Source organism: Xiphias gladius, chromosome 20 (assembly GCF_016859285.1).
Source record: "Xiphias gladius isolate SHS-SW01 ecotype Sanya breed wild chromosome 20, ASM1685928v1, whole genome shotgun sequence".
NCBI classification, from domain to species: domain Eukaryota; kingdom Metazoa; phylum Chordata; class Actinopteri; order Istiophoriformes; family Xiphiidae; genus Xiphias; species Xiphias gladius.
This window is the reverse complement of record NC_053419.1, coordinates 11,030,767-11,057,733: the sequence shown is the minus strand read 5'-3', so window position 1 is coordinate 11,057,733 and position 26,967 is coordinate 11,030,767. Positions and strand designations below refer to the sequence as shown.

The 26,967-nt window shown below is 39.9% G+C and overlaps 1 protein-coding gene across 1 annotated transcript in view; it reads right to left on the bottom strand.

Moving 5' to 3' along the window:
* Positions 1-5,215: 5,215 nt before the first annotated feature.
* bcr (BCR activator of RhoGEF and GTPase) overlaps positions 5,216-26,967 on the bottom strand; it is an 84,108-nt gene continuing 62,356 nt past the window's right edge. The window contains exons 6-23 of the mRNA XM_040157644.1: positions 26,032-26,092; positions 25,835-25,887; positions 24,842-24,982; positions 17,735-17,856; positions 16,406-16,571; positions 15,949-16,068; positions 15,473-15,548; positions 15,092-15,196; positions 14,558-14,632; positions 14,061-14,158; positions 13,175-13,306; positions 10,385-10,444; positions 9,885-9,994; positions 8,932-9,071; positions 8,001-8,135; positions 7,711-7,816; positions 6,362-6,524; positions 5,216-6,225 (exon numbers count right to left, since the gene is read on the bottom strand). Coding sequence (XP_040013578.1) covers positions 6,136-6,225; positions 6,362-6,524; positions 7,711-7,816; positions 8,001-8,135; positions 8,932-9,071; positions 9,885-9,994; positions 10,385-10,444; positions 13,175-13,306; positions 14,061-14,158; positions 14,558-14,632; positions 15,092-15,196; positions 15,473-15,548; positions 15,949-16,068; positions 16,406-16,571; positions 17,735-17,856; positions 24,842-24,982; positions 25,835-25,887; positions 26,032-26,092 — 1,953 coding nt within the window. The 3' untranslated portion in view covers positions 5,216-6,135. The remainder of the gene's footprint in view (positions 6,226-6,361; positions 6,525-7,710; positions 7,817-8,000; positions 8,136-8,931; positions 9,072-9,884; positions 9,995-10,384; positions 10,445-13,174; positions 13,307-14,060; positions 14,159-14,557; positions 14,633-15,091; positions 15,197-15,472; positions 15,549-15,948; positions 16,069-16,405; positions 16,572-17,734; positions 17,857-24,841; positions 24,983-25,834; positions 25,888-26,031; positions 26,093-26,967) is intronic.

Here is a 26,967-nt window from a genome sequence, read left to right as displayed (position 1 = left end):
TTCAAGGTGCACACCAGCACAACGCAACGGGGAAAAGCGCGGGCACCGACGCGCCTCCTCTAAGAGCGCGCGCGCGTGTGTGTGTGTGGGAGAGTGGATTGAGAGGGGGCTTCTGGTAAACAGTGACGTATGGACGAGTGGAAATAACCGATAACAACAGGGTGGGGCGACAAAGTGAAAGAAACGGAGAATTAAATACAGAGGAATTCAGTTAAGAGATAAAATGAAATAAATCAGACAGATACTCGGAGTTTCAAATCATTAAAAAAAAAAAAAAAAGTCAGCCACAAGAAAATCCCTTGTGCGTTCACGTGCATACGCTCCACCACGAGCTCACCATGGGCTGCATGTTGATGCTGTGCACCAACGGATCTGTACCATGCACTGCATGTTTATTTGTTATTCGATTTTTTAGTTTGGATTCCACTCCTAACAAACAACGAATTATTAAAGCAGAAAACACAGAAATAGATCTCTCATAAAGCTCTCATGTATCTCAGATATATTGTTATCTTTTGCATTTTACTTCCTTCTTCTTTCCCTTTCCCTCTCTCTCTCTCTCTCTCTTGCTCTCAGAAAATGGATAACATAACATTCCCAGTGGCACAGGCCTCTTTGGAACCACTGAGATCATTGCAGGGCTCAGATCTCAACCCATTTATAATACTTTGAACAGCGCATTGCTAACAAGTGAGTATCAAGACAAGGGAAATATTATTAACACTCATGTTTCTCAGGAAATACTGGCAGGTTTACACAGTGACAAGAGTGAATGTCAGTGCATGTCAACATGAGTTTATCAGTCAGACCCATGATTCATCGCCTCTTGAGAAGATTGTCCAATTACAAGCGAACATCTTTTTGGGAGGTTTTGTGTTAGGTGGAGGATTTCAAAATTTCTGTCCTCCAAACATGGCTGCCTATTTCTGCCCAGTGTGACCGCAGCTCATTCGGCACACTCTCGCCTCTCCGTCCTAGCAGATGGCCTTCAGGATGAGAGCGGTCGTATGGCAGTACGAGACTGCTGCTCATACGGCTCGGTCTGGAAGACAGGGTGTCAGCTGGCGTTTCTAAATGTTCTGTTGCTGCCGGTGCTCTTGCCTCTTGTGAAGTGAAGATGTGTTGCTATTCCAGCATCCATCAAAAGCACTACACCCTCTCTGGTGTTTTGACAAGAAACAGTCTGAATTTGTTGAGGAAAAAAAAGGGGTGATCTTGACTCAAGAAGTAAAAGAAGCTCCACCACATCCCCAGCTAAATGAGGGTATGGAAGGACACCGCCACCCCCCACATCTTCCAAATCCAGCTTCCTGAGGTCTTCCTGACACATCGAGCTTCAAACACTGTTTGGCTCTCAAGGTCAACGTTCAGTGACAAGCTGACCCTGCAAAGACTAAGATCAACCGGTAGGGGTCACTGTTCTTTGTCTTCCTCCTTGTCCCTGCTGCTGTACTCCAGTTGAGAGATTTTACAACATGCAGTGAAACGATCCACTCTGTAACGCTCTCAACTAGCATCTGTTTTAAGTTGTGTGCATCACCAGTTTCAATGAAACACGCACAGATATGTCAGTCAACCAACTTGCCAGGGCCAACATGTGTAAAATTCAAATGGTCTTAAGTAGGGTCCTAACCTTTGACTTAGGTAAAAACTAAGTCTTAGAAGCTCTGTATAAAGCAGCGTATTTTTGAGGTGCTGACTGAAGAGACTCCTAATTGATGTAAAATAAGGACTACAGCAACCCACCATGCCCTGTCTGCCAAGAGTAGGCTGCATCACGTCAGTCATCACAGCTTCATATATTAGGCAACCCCGTTATCAATTTTATCCAATGCTTGTATTGCATAGTATACGGTATGCTATTTGGGATATTATTCATTAAAGTCAAAATAAGTGAGATAAGAATATAGCTACATTTTAAGTGATACTCATCTTTGGAAGTCATATAAAATATTTGTGTTTTTCCAAAACAGAGAACACAGGGTTCAACATAAAAATGAAACATTTCCAAACAAGTTTACTGGCAAGTTTATATACAATATTTAGACAATCAATTTAATTTGTCAATTCTATTACCGTTCATTATCTTTCAAACTCAACAGAATTCTTGTTTCTCACTGCTCGGCTACAGCTCGCCGCTGTTTTATGAATGATACAGATGTGTTTATTGTGAATATTTGGAAGATTCACGGCAATCTGATCGTATTTATTCAAAATCCATTATCATGAATCATCCATCCATTTGTTCTCTCTGGGAGCCATTTCCAGATTGCCGCTAAAACAGATGACAGTTGGTGCAGCTTAAGTAGTTCTCTTTCTAAATACAAAAAAGAAATAAAATCAAACGTGTCATTCGATGTAGATACAGGAGATTTTATTTAACATTTTTGTGTACAAACATAGGCCGCAAATGCCTTCCAAACATGTTTTCCCTCAGAATACAGTATTCCTTTTTACAGCTCTACAAGCAGAACACTGAATATTGAACAGGAACAAGAGTCGAAAAATTGAGGAAGGTAAAAAGAGAAAATGTTTGAGGTTGGTCAGCGAGTCTCATCCTCAGCTTTATGTTGTACAGTATGTTGAACAGAACAAAATGTTCCCCAAAGGTTGACGTAGCCTCATTTAATGTCAGAGTAGTGGCAGCAGAGGGTCATAGTATAACCTATAGTATGGAATTGTAGTGATCATTAGCAGGGTCATGTACAATAAATGCTAGAGATTTGTAACTTTCCCATTGAGCAATATTTTCCATAATTTCAGGCCACTGCACAGGAAATTAAACCTTTGGTGCCGTATTCCCGTTTTCATGTACAGAACAAAGGGGCAGAGGCTATGGAGAGAACTATATTATGGAGGGTACATGCAGTTACACTGACAATCAACAGACCAAAACAATGCAGATTTTAGAGTAATATAATATAAGACTCTTTTCTCCTCTACCACATACTGACAGTTTGGCTTTTCAAAGAGACTAGAGGTGTACCAGCTTGATCAATCTTTTAACGATCATACGTCAGTGGACGCCACAATAAATAAAACGGAAACCAAATTATGTACTCTCTAGTATAATACATATTGTACAACTCTATGGAAAGGTAGGAGAAGTCTGAGTTATGTAAACTCACAGAATCTACCTTTTAATTTGACAAGAACCTGCACCTGCTATTCAGTTATCTAAATCAGATAGCTAAACAATCACAGTGGCCAGTCTGTTGTACAACACAAATAACTACAGAGATGAGCCGACGATGCAGGAGTTGGAGGTTAAACGATGTTTGCAGTTGTGCACAGTGGTTGTGATTCTGAGACAAAGAGCTGTAACTTTAACAGGATGTTCGATGAGCGGACTGTAACATAAGACTTACATTTTCCCAAAGAAAGTACCCCATATAAAGACCATTTTTCTAACATTAATTTAGTATTCAGTGACATTATATCATAAATAAATAGATCCAGACCTTCTTATACCAAACTGGGTCAAAGCATAAATAAATAAAAATAAAAGGCATTAAAGGAGCTGAAAAATTTAAGAGCTAAAATGTTTGAATTACAGCATCACAGTCAGATGAAGGTGGTGGGCGTGAACAATATGAGCTAAGACCATGCTTAAGTTTAAGGTCCTGTCTTAGTCTTCTAGAGATGAAAGGTGTGTGGCTGTCCTCAGCAAAGGCAACAGGAGACTCAACGACGTCTCCAGGGTCAGCGTTTTCACTGACACTTTGAAAGTACCACAGGCGCTAAACCAAAGGAAAAGTGTCGAGGCACAATAGGGTAGAGTAGTGTAGGCAATCGGGACTTGTTCTAAAGGTGGTGCATGAATGAAAGAGCTAATGAATGGTGGATTCATTCTCTGTCTCACATCCTAAAATATACAGTAGATTATGGAAGAGTGGGAGCATGCTACATACGCCAAAATTAGTGGAAGCAGAAAATGGCAGTAAAAAAATACACACAACTGTGCTGGGACTGAAGGCATGAACACTTTCAGTATAAAGTCTCGACAGTACTGTTCACGGGACTGACACAATAATGGTGTTTAATCAAAAATCTATAGACCAAGTTGATTTCAGGCAACATAAATTTCTTTTGAGCATCAAATTTTGATTTCCTTTTTGTTCAGCTTTCTTCCGGTGATATCCCCTGACCCCTTTTCAGATCCAATAAGCTGATGACATGTTTGTAAAAAGAACAGCAACATCAAGAACATCAAGAAAAAACAAACAAACAAAAAAACATGCCTGCATGTTAAATCAAGGACACAGATATTAAATTTAGAAATATGTCGTTTTAGTATCAACATAATATCTAAAGAGCTTTTCTTAACTTGGCCATTGAGTTGGGACACCTTCAGGTTTGACAGGATGGAGAACAGTTAATGGGACAGTGAATTATTAGGACACTGGAGTGCATGATAGAAATACAAAAAAAAAAAAAAAAGATATCAGGAGAAGATGAAAAAAAATAAGATTCCTTCATTAAACCAACAGATATGCTCTTCATTGGACATAAATGCTGAGTGCTCAGGTCACTTGGATTGTAATACAGTAGTTCTAACATTGCATGAGTGCACTTCTGCAGCCACAGATCAAACGAGACAATGCCATATGTGTGTGTGTGTTTGTGTATGTGCTGTATTATGACATTGCATAATGTCTACACTAGACAGGCGATGGTCTCTGGATGCGAGACGTTCTGCTGAGGAACACCCAGCAGTTAAAGAGCTTGTGCCTTTTCCACAGCAGCATACAGTATGAAACTACAATGTGTGTGTTACCTTCATAATAATATCTAAATTAGTAATTGATAGGCTGGACAGAACAGCTGAGTAGTTTCTATAAGATCAAGGCTAAATCCTGCTTATTTACCGCAAGACTTGAAGTCAAGGCTAAGTACTACCACTTTCTTAATCAAACACAAAAAGTTCACATAAAAAACAAACCAATTTATCCCCCTGGCCTGAAAATAAATTACATTAATAGCAACAATGATTATACTGTTAAACAAAAAGGAAAAAAAATACAACTTTAAGATTATTTACATACCGTATCTGTAAATACAACTGCTTGCTTTTGTCCTAGAAACAAACGACATGTTAATTTGGCAAGCTGTCCTATGTTACAATAGGAAGGACATTTTGTCAGCAAAGATATGAACACAGACAAATCCTATGTTAGAAAATATATTGCTTCCTGGGTATTTATGCTGAAGATTACCTTGAGACACAAAGAACACAAATAGAGGAATTTTTCTTTTGTAGTTAGAGAAACTGCAGGGAGTCAGATTGCAGTCTATTTCTAATCATCAGGTTCCGTTTTTCCTTAGAGTCCTTCTTCAAGCCTTAGCGTTTGTCCCTGACTCCAACCAGGTTTTTTTTTCTGTTGTAAACATTTGAACATATAGGTGTCTGCTTCCTGCGGCTTTTGTAAGACAAAGGGGAAAAAGCCAGTAACATGGCAGCTCTGGATGTTCACTAAAAACTCACAACAAACAGCACAAATGTCTCCTCTCCTCTTCTCAGAAACAATGCACTGAGATTATGTAAGACACAATTAGAATTTTCCTCAAAAGGAAATGAAGCAATGTTTGAGATGGATAAAAGCATTTTGCAGGAGTATTGACTTGATGATTGTCCAAAAAAAAAACAAAAAAAAAACACAGATAGAGAACAATGCCCAAACACAAAGATACATGGAAATTCTGATTTGTTGTCAAGCTAATTCCACGAATCAAGAAAGACATGTTTCATTCTCTTTTAACATCTTGACTTATGAACCACAACTGTCTACAATCTGTAAAGGTTCAATGTTAAGACCAACAGAGGGCAAGGTGGAGAGATGTAGATGGCGGATGTACCCACGACATCACTGAAGGTACAAGGGCTCATACTAAATATGCGCGGTATGAATGCAGACGACCTTCACATCCTCCGAGCTTCAGAGGCCCAATGGCGCCCTCTTGTGTTCAAGCGGGACAGGCATCGCCAGATACAAACCTTCCCAGCTGCAAGAGTCCAATGTAATCTGGCCAGTCAATTCAAAAAACATACTACTATAGGCTCACTTTGAGCCAAGGTCCATCTCGTTTTCACTCCCTTATGGTCAAAGTGTCAGGTGGACACAGCCCCTGTTAGCTCTATACTTCAGTGGAGAAGAGGATGCTCTGTCGTTTACTGTCCGGAGTGGGGATGGTCTCCAGCTGGAGGAAATACAACAGCACCTGGACCTGCAAGGACATTGAAAAAAAAAAGGGAGGGAGACAAATTTCCATCATGTGGTTTGCAATTAGCAGAAAAAGCTTTGCGAAAATTCAAAGATAAAATGCCAGCGGGAACCGACAGAGGGGGATCTGTGAGTATCACCTGTGCCATAACTTCCAGGGACCAGCTGTCCCCCATGCTGATGGGTTGCGTGGGGTTTGCGGGGATCTTGCTGTCCTTCTCGGCAGGCCTCAGCAAAGTCGGCCCGAACACCGTTGCCAGGTTGTGGAGAGACATCTTGTTGACACTTTCTTTCTCTGCCACCCTGGGGATAGGAAGACAGCCAAGTCCATTAATGATGTATGTAGAGGACAAGACCACATGTAGGGGATGTTAATGTGCACTGAAGGATCTGTGTGTTGAGTGTGCGAGTATGTGAATATCAGAAACCCTAAACGTCTTAATTCCTGCAGAAGAAAACTTCTTGGGATAGGAAAGGACAGTTGTCCACTCTAGGAAGGATTCAGTCTCATTCTGTTGAAAGTAAATCATGCCCGGCTTATTTTACATTGACATTTTAGGGACAATGTAGGTGACAGCACGGTCGACGCTCGCTGTCTTAAGTTCACTGAATGACCATTAACTGCTCCACCTCTGGCATTTACTAGTGTCTACTACCGGTGAAACGTTGCGAAAATGTAACAACAGTTTTATTCATTAATCATTTCAGTTATCTATTAACCGAACATTTGCTACCTAAAGCTTCTCCAATATGAGGATTTGCTGCTTTTCTTTGCTTTATATAAATGCAAAGTGAATCCGTTTTTGTATTGAACTGTTGGTTGGACAAAACAAAGTATTTGAAGGCCTGATTTGGGCTCTGGGACATTGTGATGGACAGTCTTCACCATTTAATATCATAAATTGTTTCCTACTTCACAGTTTCCAATCTCCTGCTTGCTCCAATACATATTTTAAGTGGAAACGTTCTTGATAATCAAGCTATAACCTTGAACCATCCATCACATACTCATGTTATGCTTTGAATCAGAGGTACATGCATTGTTACTGCTCATGTTTGAGCCTCTTGTAATTCAAAGTCACCATGGTAACCATTAGACATTTTGCTGTTGCAGTTGAATGACATCCCACAATAGTGACTGCTTCTGCTTTAACTGTGTAAAAGCAGCATCGGTAAACCGGGGCATCAACATGAATACTGCACACCACAGTATACCATTTTGAAAACTGAAGTGATACTGAGACAAAGTGCACTAAATTGCAAGTTGAAATATTATAAGGACATTTATAATTGGGAGACAACAATGACATTAAAATCTTTCTGGAATCTTAACGTACGTGTTTTGTGTGACTGCCATTAAATGCATATCCAGTGTATTTATGGCATGCTGTTCTGCATGTGTCCACAGGGGTTTTATTTCTTCTGTCCACGTGTGTGCACATTCATGTCTTCATTTTATGCAAGCCCATGTGCGTTTAGTTGTTCATACCTCTTCAGGTGATCCAAAAGGAAAAGGAATGTGACCAGGTTGGGTTCGGGCAGCGACAGCAATAAATTCAGCATGCAGCTCTCTTTGGCAACACTATCAGACAGGGCTGAAAAACAGAAAGAAAAAAAAAGGAGTTTTTACATACCCTGTAAAAGACGGACTTTTGTTGAGCAACCCTTGCAGCTGCTACTTTAATAATTAGTGCTTTAATAATTAGTTTGCTATATTGTTTATTTAACTGAAAATAAGCTGTGTGATGTGTAGATTATGTCAATAGCCCATTGACTTACTGATGCCGCCTGCAAAGTTGGGATAGAGCTCATCAGTGAAAAGAGGTTCTGGCAGTTCTCTGAAGTACAGCTTCAAGGTCCCAGCGATGGCATTGACGTCCATCTCACTCATCATCACTGACACGTCTTTATTATCTGCAGGAGAAGGAGACGACAACGACATGAAGGCAGGAGGTCGTGCAACAACAAAGGAAGGTGACACAGGGAAGGCAGGGACACACCTCGGCACAAGCAGGCGGTCGCCATGCCGCAGAGCTGTCAGTATCTAATCAGAAGTAAAATTCACCAACTCACACAAAAGATACCGTTCATTCATCAACACATACCCCCACACGTAATGCAAATGCAGGTTCAAAAATGAGTTAGTCTGTAAGTCTGGTTAATCATTTCACACCAGAGGAAAACGCCTCGTCTCGACAAACTTCACAAATCTATGATAATGATCACCTGATCAACAGAGATAGACAGATTAGAAAAAGGACTTCCTTGCAGTGATGGTCAATATATCCTCTCAGCTTTCTTCCCTAGAAATGCATGGCAGTTACAGTATTATAACCACAATAGGGGCTGTAGAGACAATTACATTTTGTTGCACATACATAAGCAAAAACAATTTTTAAAAAATCTCTTAGTACTATCACCCTTGAAGGCTTGGGGATCTTAAAACAAGTCTATCAAATATAATGCTTAGCTTTTTTCAATTTCTATCAAGATATTCCTAAGGTGTAGTACAATGTGATAAATAAAAATTGGAGCTGTCTATGGAGAACAAACCGAGATTTTAACAGAAATCTTTAAATTTTAACAGACACTTTTACATGTTTACAAGTTGCAACACAACAAATATACCAAAACAGATTTGGATTTAAAAGCCTTATTACATAAAACCTGTGCAAAGCAGGCACTGTATAGAGATGAGGGCTGTACTCACTGGTATCAAAGGCAGTCTTCAGGGCCTGAATATCAGTGGCCACCCCCGATACTCGATAGATGCCCACCTCCTCCATACCTCTCCTTTCGATCTCCTCTAGGCACTGCCGGACAATGTAGGGCACCTTGGAGCGCTCTCGCCTAAAGAGAGAGAAACACAAATATTAATAAGAGTAAGCAAGCACTTTATATCACTTAAAACACTAGCACCAATACTGAAATAAATGACGAGGCGCTACATGTTTTGTTTATTGTGACAAAAAGGATGAAATGCACAAGATATAGCTGTGTTTTTTCACTGGTTTGATTACTGGAAGGGCTGGTAATGCTTCTGGCTGCTTGTGTTTCTCTTGGAATGTTTTGTCTACAAGGCTAACTGATTTTCGCTGGTAAATCTAGTTAACCCGCCTATTATCTTTAATCCTCATTAATGTCACTGATCAGCGATAACAATGGCCACAAACACGCAAAACACAGATAATTCTACAACAACATGCTTCTGCAACCGTCTCTCCGCTTCCTTCTTCTACCTTCTTTAAGAAAAGAAATTAAAGCAACAAAGTGTTCACAGTGAAAGAATATTTAAGTGTGAAGTCTCTGCAAGTGGATTTTTATTGCACAGGAAATAAATGGAAATCAAAGAGTGCCTGCAAGGCAGGAAATCAATTAAAATATTGCAGTCTGTTATGCTTTGTTAAATAATGTAAATAATGTAAAATATAAATGCTTTTTAGCCACGCTAGCGGCATGACTCTAGGGATGGCAATGCCTGTGTCTTGGCTAAATACTTGGGTCCAGACTGACATGTCTCAACAACTATGACTTTGGTCAAATCCTACTGACCTTGGTGATTCCCTGACTTTAGCGTCAGGAGCAGGCCAAAGTTTTCTCTTATCCACCTGAAAAATAATTACTCTGTAATTAGGTATCTGCTGTGTTTAAATGACAACTCACTTGGTCACCGTGGAGATCTTGACTCCAAACACACCCATAGGCTTCCGCGAGGGCATCCTCTTCAGGCTGAACTCTCGGCTGGTGAACTTCATGGAGAGTTTAACCTCGATCTGACACAGGAAAAAAGGGCTTACATTTAAAACAAGTTTACAGAGTGAGAAGCCAGTCTACAAGCCTGAAATCCATCTGCTCCAGCTTCCCATGATCTTGAGGAAATCCTCACTTGTTAAAACCAGGTGTAGACTTCACAGAGAAATCAACCACTAAACCACATCCTGGAAATAGTTTGGACCATCCCTCACTGCTATGTGCTACCATAATAAGACTGTAAAGCTGTACTGGAGCAAACAGTGACGCCTAATATTAGTATTTTGAGACAGCAGATAACTATCAGATTTGACAACTGTTGAACAGTGAGGGGAGGAAGTACAGGGAAGCAGTACAAAAACAGAAAATGTACTAATGTAGTAGAAAAGGTCTAATTAACGTGATGGACTCACCCCATTCATGGGAATAACTGTTCTCTGCCAGTCCTTGCCTTGGAGAGTCTGAGGGTCAAGCTTTATCGGAGGCAACACAAAAAAGGACGGTATATGTTATTTCATTTGAACTATAAACACATTTAATTACATCCACACCATGATGCACACATGCTGGGAAAAAGTCACATTCAAAGAGCTGCTGATCCTTTAAGGTCATCGTTAGTAAGTTGTTTTAAGTGAAACTTTTTGACATTTCAAATGACCTTAGATCATGCTGGGGGATGAGTGTGTTGGTCATCATCATTAAGAAGGTTATGTCTTATTAGCTATTTGTCTGTTTGTCTGCTTGTTGGTTAACAGGCTATAAAAGAGCTGAAATTGAGGGTTACAGGGAGGGTTATAGGCCATAGGCAATGGCACAGTAATTACATTTTGGTACAGATCCAGATCTAAACAGATCATGGGAATTTCATATCTTTTATTAAGGGAGATTCTCACTATTATCTCATCAACCACTGCAGCTACATGAATTTTTAATGTTTATTTTCTTTGATAAGTGAATCAGTGAAGTTATCTCTTTACATACAGTGGCCCTATTTATGTACTGCTCAATTATGTTAGCATAGAAGTGCATATGAATATAATTGCATCAAAAGGACAAATTTTCCCTCTATTGAAGTGGAATGTTTTCAAAGGGAGTTTTACAGTCGAGTTACTTCCCTTTTACTGTATTTTTAGAAACATGAAAAATAAATATAATTTGTTTAAAAAGACAACTTTACACCCACAAACAACTCAAATCTACAGAGACATGCCGTTTGGGGCAATAAAAGCTGGGTACATACGTACACACATCTCGCATAACAAAACAATCACACACACACAAACACAGTATACTGTATGTTGTATGTTTACCTAAGCTAGGCCCCATCTGGTTGCGTGCGAAGCTGGATCATGTTTCTCATAACTGAATCTTTCACCGCTAAGAGCACTCTTTGTTTTGAGCCATTTATCTACAAAGAATCACATTCCACTAAAAAATAGCAAAAGCAAAAGAGCTTCTCTTGCTTCCTGATAAATATGTTTTAAAAGCTCAGGTTTTTGGCCAACAAATACAATTTTATCTGCTCTGGCCTGTTGTGGTCCAAGGTTTAGCAACATTAACATTTCATTTTCCAATAAATTACAGATCTTTGAAACTAAACCCCATTAAATGTTGAAATGAAGCCAAAATTATGAGCGGAGACAGTTTACAACACTGTGTGAAAAGATGAGAGAAGAAAACAGCAAATTAAGATGGAGACAGGCCTGCATTTAAGAGGAGCCTGTATATTTAGGAAACAAAGGGTCAGAACTAATGTAAAAAAAAAAAAAAATCATTAAATATTCTGTTAAAAATAATTTCAGATTCAATTCTTGCATACACTCTTAGACATACAGAAGGGAGCATTTCATACAAAGCAACCATTAGAATACACCGATGTATAAGTTTGAGCTGTTAACAATGTGGTGGGGCGGTAAAACAGTAAAACAACATGGTAAAATGTGGGATTTATCAGCCACTGCGGCTTCTGCAGAAACTTTCTCAGCCCTCTGGGTGGCTTCTTTAGAATGACATCATCTGTCAAGAGTTGATCATGTCACAGGATTACCAAAGGCACCACTAGGTGGAGCATGTGACTGTAATTCACAGTGTGGCAGACAACAAGCAAGGAGGAGACATGTCCTACTGTAGATGTCAACGCCAATTTCAACAAACTGTGTAGGATACAGACTGGACAAAATGACGACTGCTGTTATGAATGTAGTGTGCATACGTATATGACATACCGTTACACCGTTGTTCTATATGATCGATTAATTTAATCTCATATAAAAGTGTGGAGTCATAAACATTTTCCTAGGGTTTTTGTATCGGTCAGTTTTTCTTGCTTTTGTTTGTGAGAAAATACGCTACTGCACGTATTTCAGACACTAAGAAAGGACCAGTTGTGTGTTTTTGTTGGTGTGAAGCGAAAGCAAACTTACATCAGGGTCCAAATCACACACACACACACACACGCACACACACACAAAGATACACACCTGCCCTGTTGTGGGCGGAAGAGTAAGAGAAGGATGTTTTTGGTGGCAGAGGATCAAAGCAGAGACTCGTGTTTCACACTAAATCTTTCTCTCTCTCCCTGCTGTATCTTTGTCTTTCTCTCGAGTGACACTTGGCATTATCCTGCAGGTTGGCATTATCTTGGCAACCTAAATCACCTGCTATCGGAATCTGCTATCAACCTGCAATCTGTCAATCTCATGGCCAGACTCCTCAGGACAGTGTATGTGTTTGTTTATGTTTTTTTTTTTTTTTTTTTTTTACAGAGAGTATTACCAGAATTTTTATGGACAGAACATAACAACAACCATTACAGACCCTGGACTGTGATGGATGATGTGAGCACCTAAACCTGGCGGCAAAATGATCAGTGGCAGGAAATGTAAAGCCTTGTGTGAATCTATCAAAATTGCTGCACATTCCTTCGCTTCAGTGCGTAAATCTTAACTGAAAGGGACGGACACATAATCACTTTTTGATATTTAAATTAAACCCAATGACATGTACATTTTTCTCCATTTGACCAACCCCTCAGCCTCCAGTGCATATTAGGGCAATTAATCTAATCAGCCAATTGCTACATCATGTACACTCTAAGTCACTGAGCAATAATATGGATTTCATGCTTATGGTGACATAACTGCCTATCAGTAATGAATCATGGTGCGTCTGCTGAAACGGTGGGGGGTGACATCATGTCATACCAGGATCTGTCCTTTCCCCATGATGCGGTCTGTGCTCTCTCCGTCCTCTTTGTTCTGCTTGGTCTTGTTGTAACACTTCTCGTAGCAGAGCAGCCTCAGGGTCTGAGAGCCCTCCAGCTCAATCTCAAACTCCTGTGGGGAAGAGAAAAAAAAAAAAAAACAGTTGTAAGGACGTTATTCGGCAAAAAAAAAAGGGGGTACAAAAATATTCAGCAATTAAATGACAAGCACGGGGACTGGAATGACAACAAGAATGACAAAGATAATGACAGAGATTAGGCTTCCAGAAAAATCAGTATCACCCCTATACTTTGATCCATGCATCTCACCATAAATCACAGTTGACCAACGTTGCCTGTAATTATGTAAGGGAGTGCTCTGCATATGGTTTGCACATCGTTCTGAGGCCCACACTGTGTTGGTTCACTTAGCATTTGGACAGATGTGAGTCATCACCAGCAGCTCCTCATTAGTTGATATTATTTCCACTTTGCCGAGCAAAACCCTCAAAGAGTCTTTGGGTCACAATGGAAAAAAAAACACTGTGCTGCCGATGAACCCATCCACTGATCGTGTCTCAAAGCTCCTCTTCCTCTGCAGTGCTAACCTCCCATATCCAGCTGTGTCATGAATGTGTACATGTTTGTGCGCTTGCCTGCATACGCGGTCTGCATATGTTTGCTATGTGTTTGCAGGGACTCCACATGCTCTGTGTGGGATCTGTTACACATCTTTTCATTACTCAGAGATGGACAGCCAATTGATTACAGGATCAGATGTCAGATACACGACAGGCAGCATAAACTATACCCAGACTCTGCAGGGACCTTTTATTCCAAATGGGAATATGTATAGTTGCATGCTTATATTAAAACCACTCTCTTACCTCGTTCCATTTGGGTTCAGTGGTGTATCGATACACTCTCGTCTTGGCTTTATTTGAAAAGAAGCCAAAGGAATCCACCTCCAATGTGCAGTAGAGATCTGACAGAGAGGAGATTGACAATATATCACATTTGTGTGGCTACTGACGTGTTCTTTGTGAGAGCTTTACATTAGCAGTTGAACTGGATGAATGTTCCATGTTATCCCCGGAAAACAAATCAGCAAATAAGGAATTAGCCCTTAATTCATTCAATTTGTCCAGATGTTTCAAACATGTATGTCCATAAATTTCAGTATGCAATCCAGTAAATTTACCAAACCAGCAGCTAAAGACATACATTTACATAAAAATGTAAATCCAGCCAGTTATTTAAGAATAGAAATGTGAAAGTTGACCCTAAAATGAAAGTAAATTTGACATAAACATAAAACATTATTTTCCACTGCTCCACGGCCACAAAAAAAGTTGTGCATCAAGGTTAAAGGTGAGTGACTCACTCAAGCTCTGTTTGAGGCCGGAGGCGGAGTGGACGATTACATTCAGGAATCCGCAGAGACCGGGGGATTCATCCTCTGGAAAAACAGTCAGCGAGCAGGGGGGAAAAAAAAAAAAAAAAAGAGACTGTTAGGAGGGATTAGAAAAGCATGCAGATCTCTGTTTGTTTTGGAGCAGAATCAGACATGGAAGGAAGGGATAAAACAGCAATGTGCAGCATACAACATGTGGCTTAAACCTCTTTGTACTTTTCATCCTCATCTTACCCACAATGATTTATCATTATCATTTCTTTCCAGGGCAATTTCTCTCGACGATGTATGATTTACAACAGAAAATGAAGGAAATCAAGCAAGCATGAAAACACAACCAGACTTCTATACATAGAGCCTTATAATGTTACTGTTCAGTTTCTACTAAATCCAGCATCTAAAAGCACTAAACACTTTTTTTAAGCAACGTTCTAAACAACTTTATTTAGGAAAACAGCATTTGAGTGAAAAAAAAAACTTTCAAAACAAAACTTAGTACCTTACCTTCTTTATTGATGCTAAGTGGAATGTGGTGGACAGTCTGTAGTTTGACACAGGAGTTGGTCAACATCTGCAGCTCCATGGAAGTCAGGGAGGATGTTTTAAAACCTTAAGGGAAGACAATAAATTTAGCCTGCAAATTACATTGTATATCACAAAGAACATGAAATTTGGTGGGTTTTCTCTGTGTTGTCTCTGTTCTCCATTACAAGGTTCTTGGGTTAGAAGTTTCTAATGTAAATGTATCCAGATTTTGCTAAATATGTGTCAAATGCCTAAGATGTTTTGTTTTTTTTCTCACAAAAAATAAATAAATAAACAAAAATAAAAATCCTGTTTTGAATTGTACATTGTTCAACATGGATGCATTTTTGGGACACTTACATTTCTTCTGCTGTTCTTTGATTATCTCCCTCCACTCTGCACGTTCATAGTCAGACGAAATCAGAAAACTGTAACTCTGAAACATAAACACAGAAACAATGGCTGTTATTTCATCACCAAATCTCGGGAGAGGGATGTGCAAATTTACAAACTCAACATTTAAAAACTGCAGTCATATATTCTCATTCAGACAGCTTTAACAGATGTAAGATATCATAAAGCAATAGCTCCATACTGACAAAAGAAAGTCTGAGTAGGAGACAGATCAAGGAAAATGAATCTTAAGGAAGATCCGCAAGGGGATATTGCGCTGGGAATGAAGTGGCGGATGACAAAAAAAAGCAGTGGAATGAGAAAAACAGATGAAAAATGGAGAAGAGGAGCATGCAGGGAGAGGAGCATAATGGGGCTGAGAAATTATGATGAAAAAAGAGAATGAAGAAACAGAGGCAGTTTAAAATGGAGAGCGTCATCACCTTGCCGTTCTTGTTGTAGACTCGGAGGGGCATGCTCGGAGAGGTCAACAGGAGAAGAGACTCCTGTTCGGACAGCTTCTTCCTGAGACGGTCGATGACTTTTGAACCCTTGTTGGCTCTCTGAAATCACAGAGGGGAAAACAGTTTGATTGTGCGTGTATGTTTGTGTGGGAAACCTTGAAGCAAATCACTGCTGCTGTGTGAGAACCTGACAATTCATAAACCGTTTTTGTGTTTCAATTCAAATTAGAGGATCACCTTACATTGGCTGGAAAAATTCTATGTCCAATCAGTTGTACGAAACCCAGAGGACAAGCTAAAAAATCCACTGTTGTCAAACTGATTGCTAAGCTTTTTTCCTGCACTGATTCCGGTGAAACAAGGTATTTGACAAGAAGAAACATCTTCCGCTGTCTATCTGTACCCATTGATCTGGATCAGTGTGCATCCACGCTACCTTCTCTCTCTGAATCTCACTGCGGAGGTGTGAGATCTTGACCTTCATGGCGTCAAGCTCCTCATCAGGGACCTGGGGGATGGTAAGTGGTTCAGTCTCCTCGGGGCCCTGGAAGGTCAGTTCAGTCAGGGGGATGTACCACTTACTGTCATACTGTTGGTTTTTCCTGCAGTGGCAGGAGGAAGGGAAAATGAGAGGGGATGGATGGTGGAAGGTGAGTAAAAAAAGAGGGATGTAAATGAGGCATGAAAGGAAGAGCGGATCGATGGAGGTGGATAAAAATGAGGATGAGTTGGGGGGGACAAAGGAGACAGTGTAAAGAGAAGAAAAATATAAAGTAAAATAAGAAAATTGGGCAACAACTCCAGGCTGTAATATGATGCCAGAGAGAGGGCTACTACTGTGGTTACCGCTAACAGGACCTCGAGGAAAATCTTACTTTAAAGGACAATGAGTTCTACAATTTGCAATATTTTGATGACATTAAGAAACCCATCACAGCAGTTTCTATATTAAATATATTATTTATTATTTAGTTAAGTTACACATAGTCTTTTAGCCTATACTTGTTTACATTGTTTGGCACCATTACAAGTATGCTGCATTGGCTATTAGCAGTTCTTGTTTGCAATAAACCCACAGCTGTACAGACAACAGCAAGTGGATTACTTTGGCACTGAGGAAAACGAAAAACGTGATGATTCTCAGGCAAGTTCCAAAGGCTTAGGGAGCTTCTTTTCTTTTCTTTTCTTTTCTTCATTTCTAAGTGCCTTAAGGACATTTATTCACGGCAGACATCAGAGATACGAGTTATCCTTGCAAAGTGTAAGTCACACTGAATTTAAAAGTATGTGTATTATTTCTGTGTGTTTAGATTTGACTGAGTTATGGCTCTGGGAAGGAGTACGAGTTTGACGCAAATTGCAGCAATCAGGAGCTAAAGGTTTTAAAGTACCGTAGCTGCCTCCAGGACCAGTAAAATGGACTTCAAGCAGCAAAGTTTTCTGTTGTGTGGATTTTAATTTGATTCATGATGATGTTTGTACTGTGCTTTAGTTATACATTATTTTTTATAAACGTTTTTAGATATTTTATGTAATTCAGGTCTCAGAGGTTTCATTCTAATCCTGGAATTGGGATTTCAGCTGAGACTTTAATGTTCACGTCAGCAGCACTCATTTCAAACTGTAATGACGCAAGATTTAAGATATCCAACCATCTTCTGCACTGCCCAACCACTACTACAATCTATGTATTTCTGGTGTATTTCACTGTTGCAGTCACTCTAATTTCATGAGGATAAGACACGAAACAAGTCACGTTTCTTACCCTCCGATCTGTTTTTTCAGTTTGGCGCAGAGCAGCAGATCAGTGAAGAGGAAGACATGTCGCAGCTTCCTGGCTCCCTCCACCAGCTCCACCATGAAACTGTCCTTCAGCAGCTGCCGGTTCTGTGGCGACAACAGACAACAGTGGTGACTCAGTAACACGAAGCTTTCGGTGTTAATATCACAACAGTTGGCCAACAACTTGCTGATGGCAGTCAAACATGAATATTCTAAAAAAAGAGAATGCTGGGAATCTCTACAACAGCATGGTGGCTATAATGTCAGTGCCAAGGAATTTTTAAGAGTCACTGTAACAGATCTGTGGACCGGACACAGTTAGTTTGCAGAACCTTTGTGTCGGGGCTGCATCCAAAAGCTTTATCCCTCCTCCGCTCCTCCCAAATTCCCAATCCTGTTCTGACGGTGTGAGACTTGGAGGCCACAAGGCAAAGAACAGAGTGGAGTAGAGGAGAGAGTGAGGGACACTGGAGTTTTAGTTTTACTTGCTGCACCATCATCAAAAATGTCCACTTTACTCAGTGTGCAACCCACCAGTGTTTATTAAATAATAAACTGATTACCTGATAAATTATTTTGTTATCTTCTGGCATAATCAACAATTTCCAGGTCACAGAGGAATGAGTGAGGCAGTAGACTTATATGTGGAACCATGGGACTGATTACTGACGTCAGACTGTGTAATGAGATGTGTAATGTTATAATTTGCCAAAAGGGGGCAGTGATGTCATTTTCCAAAGTAGAAAACACAGTTATAAGGATGGACTTGGAACAGACAGAGGAAGCAGACAAAAGTAACACAACTCTATAGTAAATGGATCACTTTTACATGCCTTTAACCTTGGTTTTACTTGTGGTACGGGGTATAAAACAGTTGGGTACGAAAAGTTGACTGTTAAAATAAGAGAATAAAAAGAAATTTTGTAATCGTACACAGCAGACAGATTCATAAGGAGGGACCTTGTATATACATATTTTAGTTCATTTTTGCCTGTATTTCCATTCTTAGGATTGCGCAAATCATGATTTGTATGAAATAATTAGTTTTCCACTGTCAAACATGCTTTATTTTTGAAGTTTCCTCTTAAATTCTCAAAGTTTCAAGCTGATTTCAGCCCCTTTGCCTTGGATATTTAGCTCGATTACACCTATTTATTTGGGATAATTACCTTATATTTTGTTTTAATTACAAATGCAATTAGTGGAATATATAATAGACAGCAATGAATTTAATCAAGTTTAACTTAACAGAGTTAAAATGGTTAAGAATGAGCATTGCTAGCTGACAACACCTGGGGTGCCAGTTTTTTTGTAGTGAGGCACACTGAATGACACCTAATGGGCTATAACATTAACAATATGCAGACATAAAGGATTTTACAGTCCATATACTGCTGCTTTCCCAGCCAAGCAAAAAAAAAAGTGGGTTTGTTCTCCAAGTTCTGCTAAAAACTTTTAATTCACATTTTACTACTTTTATTTAGTGTATTTTTCTCCACAGGACACCTTGGATTCGTATACATCCAGTGGTTGTAAGTGAACCAATCCCATCCCTATCTTCATCCTGGTGCCCTCCCCCTCCTGTTCCTTCCATCATGAACACACAGTTACTGTCACTGCCAGAATATACTGAAGTGGAGCTGGTGCAAAATGTAGGAGAAGTTTATGTGCTTACAAAGCCTGACTGGACAACGAGGAGGATCATGCTGGGTCAATCAGTATTGCTCACTGTTTATGCTTGTGCATGATGGAGAGGGTGTAGAGAAGGTGAGAAAGACAGAGTAATGAAAGCATGAAAGAGAGAGTGTGTCAGAGAAAGGAAAGAAAATGGAGAGAGAGGAGAAGAAGCCAGAGAGAGACAGAGTCGCTCCCCATGGAATCGTTGTCATGCTGCAGTTGTCTTTCTGTAGATACCAAACCATGTGACACGTTACCAAAGCAGCTCCTCATCAGTGATCTGTTGTTAAGGCATCTCTTCATTTGCGCACTCGCGCACACGCACAACAGACGTACGTGTGCTTGCACACACACATGCACACGGAGAGCCTACAGCTGATTACAATCATGTTCTGATCCCCAAAATAAGAATCTAATAGAAATCTAATTCCCAGTGGTGGATTTAATTATTCATTAATAATAACTACATAATGAAACCTGCGAGGACGGTGGCTTGCGATGGATAACTTCCAGATGAGTTGCTTTCTGTCTATCTGGCATTTGTCGCTAGAGGAAACTGGGATGCTATATCTGTCAGTCCACATACAACAAGATGATGAAATTCCTCATAAGAAAACTGAAAGGCTGTTCACATCATTCCTTCCTCTTCCTTATGATCCTGCTATAATTTCCTGATCCAGTTTGTGTTGCAACATAGACTAAGACATGTTGAAATTAGTCTCTGGAAAGTCATCATTCATTCCAAACTTTGGGTTTTGGGACTTCAATGACTAATGGAGGATATTTTCAAGGCGCCATCTTGCTTTGCTTCTATTAATCTACATGCTGTCATGTCAGTCTATATCTAGGATGTGTGTTGGCATGTATGTTAGCATGCTAACACGCTGAAACTAAGCTGAGGCTGATGGGTATGTCATTAGTTTTACATGTATTTGATGATAAACCAAATTACAGTGTTGGAAAAACTGAAATTTGGAACTAGGAGATAGGTATTGAGATATTTCTTTGGATAAGTTCTTTGGACCCTCTGGACCTACTGGATGAAAAGTCAGGGTACCACCTAGGTCCTTAGGATTCATTGCCTGGACACCATAGATATCTATATCAAATTTTAATGGCTATGACGTTTGACCAAAACTCAAAAATGTCAACCTCACGGTGGTGCTACAGGAAAGACATTAGGCAAAATTCTCCACCTGAGTTACAAATTTGCTCTCCTGCTGCACATTAGACTTTTGTTATAAATTTTTATACTTATTTATTTTCATATATGTGTAATTTATATTCTCATCTGCTAACCTTCTTTTTCAACTATTCAAAGAGCCCAGTCTAATAATCTGGTTGGCTTTGCCAGCTAGTGGTAACACGATGCTTTTTCGAGACCCTGTGTAAGAGTAATGTAGCATGGCACATAGCTATGGTCACAATTATGACAGACCACACCTGACTGTGATGTGTGGTGTGGTCAGAGGTTCAAGATACTTATAGTATACTATAGCTCTCAGCCCACAGACCCCAGTGCAGCTATTTTTGCCTCCTTCCAAAATGTAGTATGGAGTTGCTCTTCATGTTTTTTTTTTTTCTATTGATGGTAATCAGAGAGGAAAGCAAAGAATGTAGTTCTTTGCATATATCACAGTGCAGCTTTGAATCTTGGAAGCAACATTGTTATCCACAACAAGCTAAAATCTCCTGTGATAATCATGATGAATCAGCAGCAAATTCTTATACTGGGATAGATTATTGCTTGGATTATTAAACAGAAAGCGCAGCAGTAGATGAGGTTGGATTATTAAACAAAAAGCACCTCATGCTGACTCGTGCAGATTAAAATGAAGGGTCAGCAGAATTGTGATAATGTTTAAGGAAAGGACAGTAAAAAAATAAATAAATGAAGCTCTTTTGTGTTACACATGAACTACTTGATTTGTTTTCACGTTCAGGTAAGTGAACTGGACTTGAAATGACCCACTAAGAAACTACATTGCCCATCAAGCCTCAGTGGAAATCCGCTTCTCCATAGATCCCATGATAAAGAGATAAGATAAAAGGAGGGATAACAGCTAGATTATGGATTTACAGGCTTCTGACTGTGTGGGAGTGAATGGGAATGGCGTGGAGGGATAAAGCGAGACAGCTACAACAACACGCTGACACAAAAATATCTGTTTAACCTGCATATTTAAGTCTTTCTTCAAAAATCCTTAGCAGAGGTTTAGACTCGCCTGCATGAGAATTAAGACATTATGGATATTCTTTTTGGATCAGATGTTTAAACACTGATCTTTGATCTACAAAGAATTATTCAGATTACTTTATTCATCTAGCACTGAATTCATGGTTTGCCACACTCGCTGAATGCCTACAGATACATTTTGTTCTAATTTAATTAAGTTTCATTGTTTCATTTTGGGATGCAGACATACAGTATTCCAGTTAAGGCTTGCTGCCAAATCAGTAATCTGATGAATTTAAAATGTGCCTATGCTGCTGCTTCGCTCTGCTACTGAGGAAAAGGCATCCTTAACAAACCAGCTGTCTCAGCGCATCAGATGATAATATTGAAAAGCCAGTAGGAGAAACGTGACTTTTTCCATTTCTCATAATAGCTGACCGGAACATCGGCAGCACCAAAGTGGAAGGATGGCGACCTGAGGCGGAGCACGCTGACAGCACAGAACGCAGATTAAATATTGACCATCTCCTGGAGGAGCCTCGCTGAGAGCGTGTGCACAAGTAATGGCATGAATTTACAAAAGATCCATGTTTATATTTAGAATACACGCTTGAAGGTTCATCTCCGCGCTTGTGTGTTTTGTTGTTGTTTATGTGTGTATATGGGGATTCGTTTGTGACACAGTAAAAGAAAGACATGCAGACAGATGAAAGTGGCGCAGATGATTTCTACTTGAAATACACACGCAGTCACATCAGGACCATGTCTTTCCCAAAGGCAAACAAAGCAGAGTGAGGAAGTGAATTGAGATTTTTTGCAGCGCCATTATTCGCTTTTATATTAAGCAGCTTCTGTTTGTCTCCTCCTATCGTTTGGTCGGGCCAGGGCCTCTGGGGGCCACATGTGCCGCTCTGCTCCTGCATGCCTCAACTGAACAATCCACAGGTTACTCGCTAGTGTGTACAAATGGAGGGTAAGAGTTTTTTTCCTCCTCTCATTGCATCAATTGAATAATGGAAAAAGATTACTGGGAACTTAAATTTAAACTGTTCTGCCAATATTATGTTGTATATGTGGTTCCCATACTCTGCAGTCATTGGTGTTAATTTAACTCTGACAATGAAAAGTCAACAACATGCCAATGTTTAGAGACTCAGTGTTATTTTTACATTTCTAATTGTTTGAACAGCTATTATGAGCCCTGTGTGCAGCAAAAAAATATTCATCACAAATTATTCCTGCAAAATGAACACTTAGTAATTCTGTGAAACGTGTGTGGCCGATATCACTATCAGCCACTAGGCTAGCAATCTATAAATGAAATAAATGTCATTTTGCCCACACAAATCCTGCAGTGATCCAATTTGTGTTGAAACTGTACATCACATGAACAGAGGATTACGAGGGAAAGTCCTTTACTAAGTTAAACCATCAGCACCATCAGAGGCCTGAGTCCCTCTTTGGATATCTAAAGGCACAGAACAAGTTTAGTTACTAATACTGCACTGATGGTAATGTGTACATACGTCAGGCTTCAGCAGAGCAACAATTTTTGGGGGGGGGGGTACATGCTGACGTGATAGTTTAAACCTGGTATCTTACATTACTTGACTGTTTTATGCCATTATGGCTATTAAAACAGCATTACAACCAGATGTTTTCTACCATGAGTGATTAAAGTATCATTCTTGGCTGAAACAATGTCTCGGTTTAAGCACCTTCCTCCTCATTTGATGCAAAGCTTCAGCTTCTCAACTTCTCCATGTAATGTCTAACGTGGTTCAGCTCAGTTGGTGAAATGCAGACAAAAACCTTAGGCATATTATATACTCTGTCTATGGTAAGGTACAATATAATGAGCACCATTGATTTCCATGTGCTGCTTTCATGTATCCATCATAAATATTTGATGACTGGTGTGGAGGTCTGGCCAGACTGGGAACGGAACTGGGGCCTGTGGGGATAGAATGGGAGGTATTGCATGGATGTGTGTGTAAGTGTGTGTGTGTGTGTGTGTGTGTTGTCTTTCTTGGTGTATGTATATGTTCAAAGGCAAACAAGAGCAAGAGAAAGAGAGGGAGTGAATGGAACAGAAAGTAGGAAAGAGTGTGTTTGTGCGTGTAGGGAATGGGTGCGGTAATGACCCCCCTGTGAGCAGAGGGAGGAGCCGACAGAGCCTTTTCGCTCGCTCACTCCTGCCCTCCGTTTATGAATAATTAACTTGGAATCCGCCCATCAGAGGGGACCGGCGGCTCATTACAAGGCATTATGTACAGCAGCGTCACGCAAGCCATCAATCAAGACACACCCATTCATGTGCATCAAGTCATCTCCGGGGATGAGAGAGACAGTGGGGGGTAGGTTGTGTGTGTGTGTGTGTGTGTGTGTGTGTGTTCGCTTTTAGGGGAGACGGAGAGATGGGGAAGCCACAAGAGAGGCACAGAGCAAACAGAGAATCACCCTCAACTACGCAACCCTGCTATGACCATATAAGGGCACGGGCTCTGCTTTAGGCTGCAGATTGGTGGCCCCTTTACAGCCGTACACTCATTTGACAGTGACTTCAAGGTCATTTAGAGGGTGGGGTCGTAACATCCTCACGCTCAGCAAACTACAATAGAGCTGGAACGAGATAACTGATGAAAGAAAAATCACAATTAGCGCCATCTTTACCATCACCTATCTGTATAAAAGTGGAGGAGAAAGATATTTTGTATCACCTTAGTGCCTTATTTTAGTTAAATGAAGGTTGTAAGATTAGACTTTTGGGAACAGACCAAACTATTTCCTGCTGTTTCCTTTACCACTTTTGGGCTCAAAGTTGCAAATTCATAAAATACCCAGATAGACCAAATTCATTAAAGGGATAGTTCACATATTGTGATGTAATACATGTATGTTTTTTATATAGTATGTTGCATAGATATTAGACTCTAGTCCTGTGTCCACAGATAATACAAATACTTTTCATGATTCAGCACAACATGCAATAAGACACTTAACTATCCATTAACCAAAAAATAAAAAAAACTCAAAATTTCCCTCTAGTGCTCAACATTCCAGTCAGGTCTTTCAGTGATCTAGAACAACCTCGTTGTGGGTCAGTATATTAGCAACACTAGAGCCCAGTCACATATCATGCCGCCTATCGAGTGTATAGGAGAACAAGCGGATAGGGTGTAAAACTGGGCAATAGAGTGTGGGTTCATTTTGTTTTGCAAATTTCTGAACATTCACCTCTCCCTTCTTGACAGTCATAGACTGGCGCCGGGGCGCCGTCTCCTCGTTGATGCTGGACAAAAAGTTCTGGGAGATCCGCAAGGCATCCTGCAGGAGAGGGTGGTCCAGGTGGCTGGTGGGCGTGTGTTTGAGTAAATCCTACAGTGCAGGAGTAGATGGAGAAATATGAACTTTACAAGGCAAGCATATTAAGCTAACAGGACACATACATGGGTATATGTACAGTATGTACACATATTTGCAACTAAAAAGTTACAGCATAGTACATATAACTATTGGTCATTCAACATGCGCCGATTTTTTCCATTTAAGCTCTTTGATGCATAAAAAGTTCAGTCAACCTCTTACTCAGAATTCATGTCTAAAATGCCCCCCCGTGAAAACAAAAAGTAATAACCTATACATTCTCATAGATGCACCAAACTAAGACCTGAATCCAAGCAATAAATGGTCAAATGAAGTATGAAGACGGTCATTAACAGTAAGTTAAGCTATCATCTTCACTAAAACACAAAACGGAGAGTGTAGTGGTACAAGAAATTCCCACAGGAGGCAGAGTGATCAGAAACAAGACTTTGGAATAATAGACCTAAGCCTGTTTTTATCATTGCTCTCTCTTAAAAATCCAAAACCCATGAAACTCTGAACAAACATACGCACACATCCCATGGCTGCATTGAAAAAAAAATCCCATTTCTGATCTGTAATATATTGCATACAGCATCTAATAAAATGCAGCACTGCAACTGTATTTATATTGACTGTCTTTTAAGAGCCTCAGGTCTGGTACTGATGGATGGACAAATTGTTTTTTGGACTAATGTTCCTTGGAGATGCTGACCAGATGTGTTTCTGGGTTTTCATCACCTGTGTCATGCCTTCTAGGGTCGATTTCTGCGCAACAGAGGCAAACCGTACAACACACCAGAGTGTTAGCATGGAGTGACAATATTATGGAGAGCTGCTGTGTCAGCTCTTGCTCTTACTTACATGAAGTACCAATGTGCTGCGTGTCACTCTGTCCACTGGTTTATATAGTAAAGCTGTAGATTAGAAAGAGGAGATATTAGACTGGAATGTTTATAAAACTGAATTACTATAATATTTTATACATAAATAATTCAATTTATTTTACATTTGAATATGTTAATAGAAATAGAAGTAAAAGCCAGCATGAGGTGACTGACCCTCTAGAGAGTTCTTGGCTGTCTGGTCCTTACAGTCCTTGGGGCTCCTCACCTTCAGGTTCTGTTTGGAGACAAAAGACAAGTTCAAACACTGAGGTAGAAAACCCCTTAAAAAGACCTTTAAAACCTGTTCAGCACAGTTAAGTGACGTGAAAACACTGTGAGGTTATTATTTTTGCTCTAGCTATGAGGTCATCCGCTTCCACATTAATTATTCCCTCCTCAGCAGCTTTTTCCCTCCACCATCTTGCTAAGATGGCTCAGAGTCATGCATCATTACTTAGACCATTAACAACCCTCGATGATGAATTCCCCATCCAGCATGTAGACACCAGCCTCAACGCTAACTGGTAGACCTCATAAAACATCGACGAAGACTGATGATGTACCAGAAACTGCCACATGCTTGAAAAAAATAGAAAAAGAAATGGTACACGCTTAACACTGAATTTTATTTTTATCCATCTAACCTAAGGCTAATTAGTAGAGAGGTGTACATTTGCTCCATTCAATGTACATACCGTAGTTCAAATAAGCTTCCCACAGCGACAGTTATAATGATGAAACATTCTTTTTAAAGACTGAGTCCGAACTCATTTTTGTGGCCGCTGGATGAACAGAAAAATCCCAAAAGGCATGTAATATTGTTTGAGCTTTCACAGGTTCTATCCATGTTAAATTGGTTGAATGTAACACTGTTAGGAATGTAGATTATTAGTTTAAACCAGGGTCAGTTTTCTTATATCCGCCTCCAAAACTAGATTTGAGGAATGAGAATAAGTGTTTCCAAATCTAGTTTGTCCATGATATAAGAAATTGTTCTGAGCCATCGAAGCTGTTGGAAACTTGTGTTTGGGGAAAATATCCATTTCCAATTTCTTACTCTGTCAAGGCTCATCTATCGTCTGTGTAGGTAATACTGAGTTAATCTTTTCC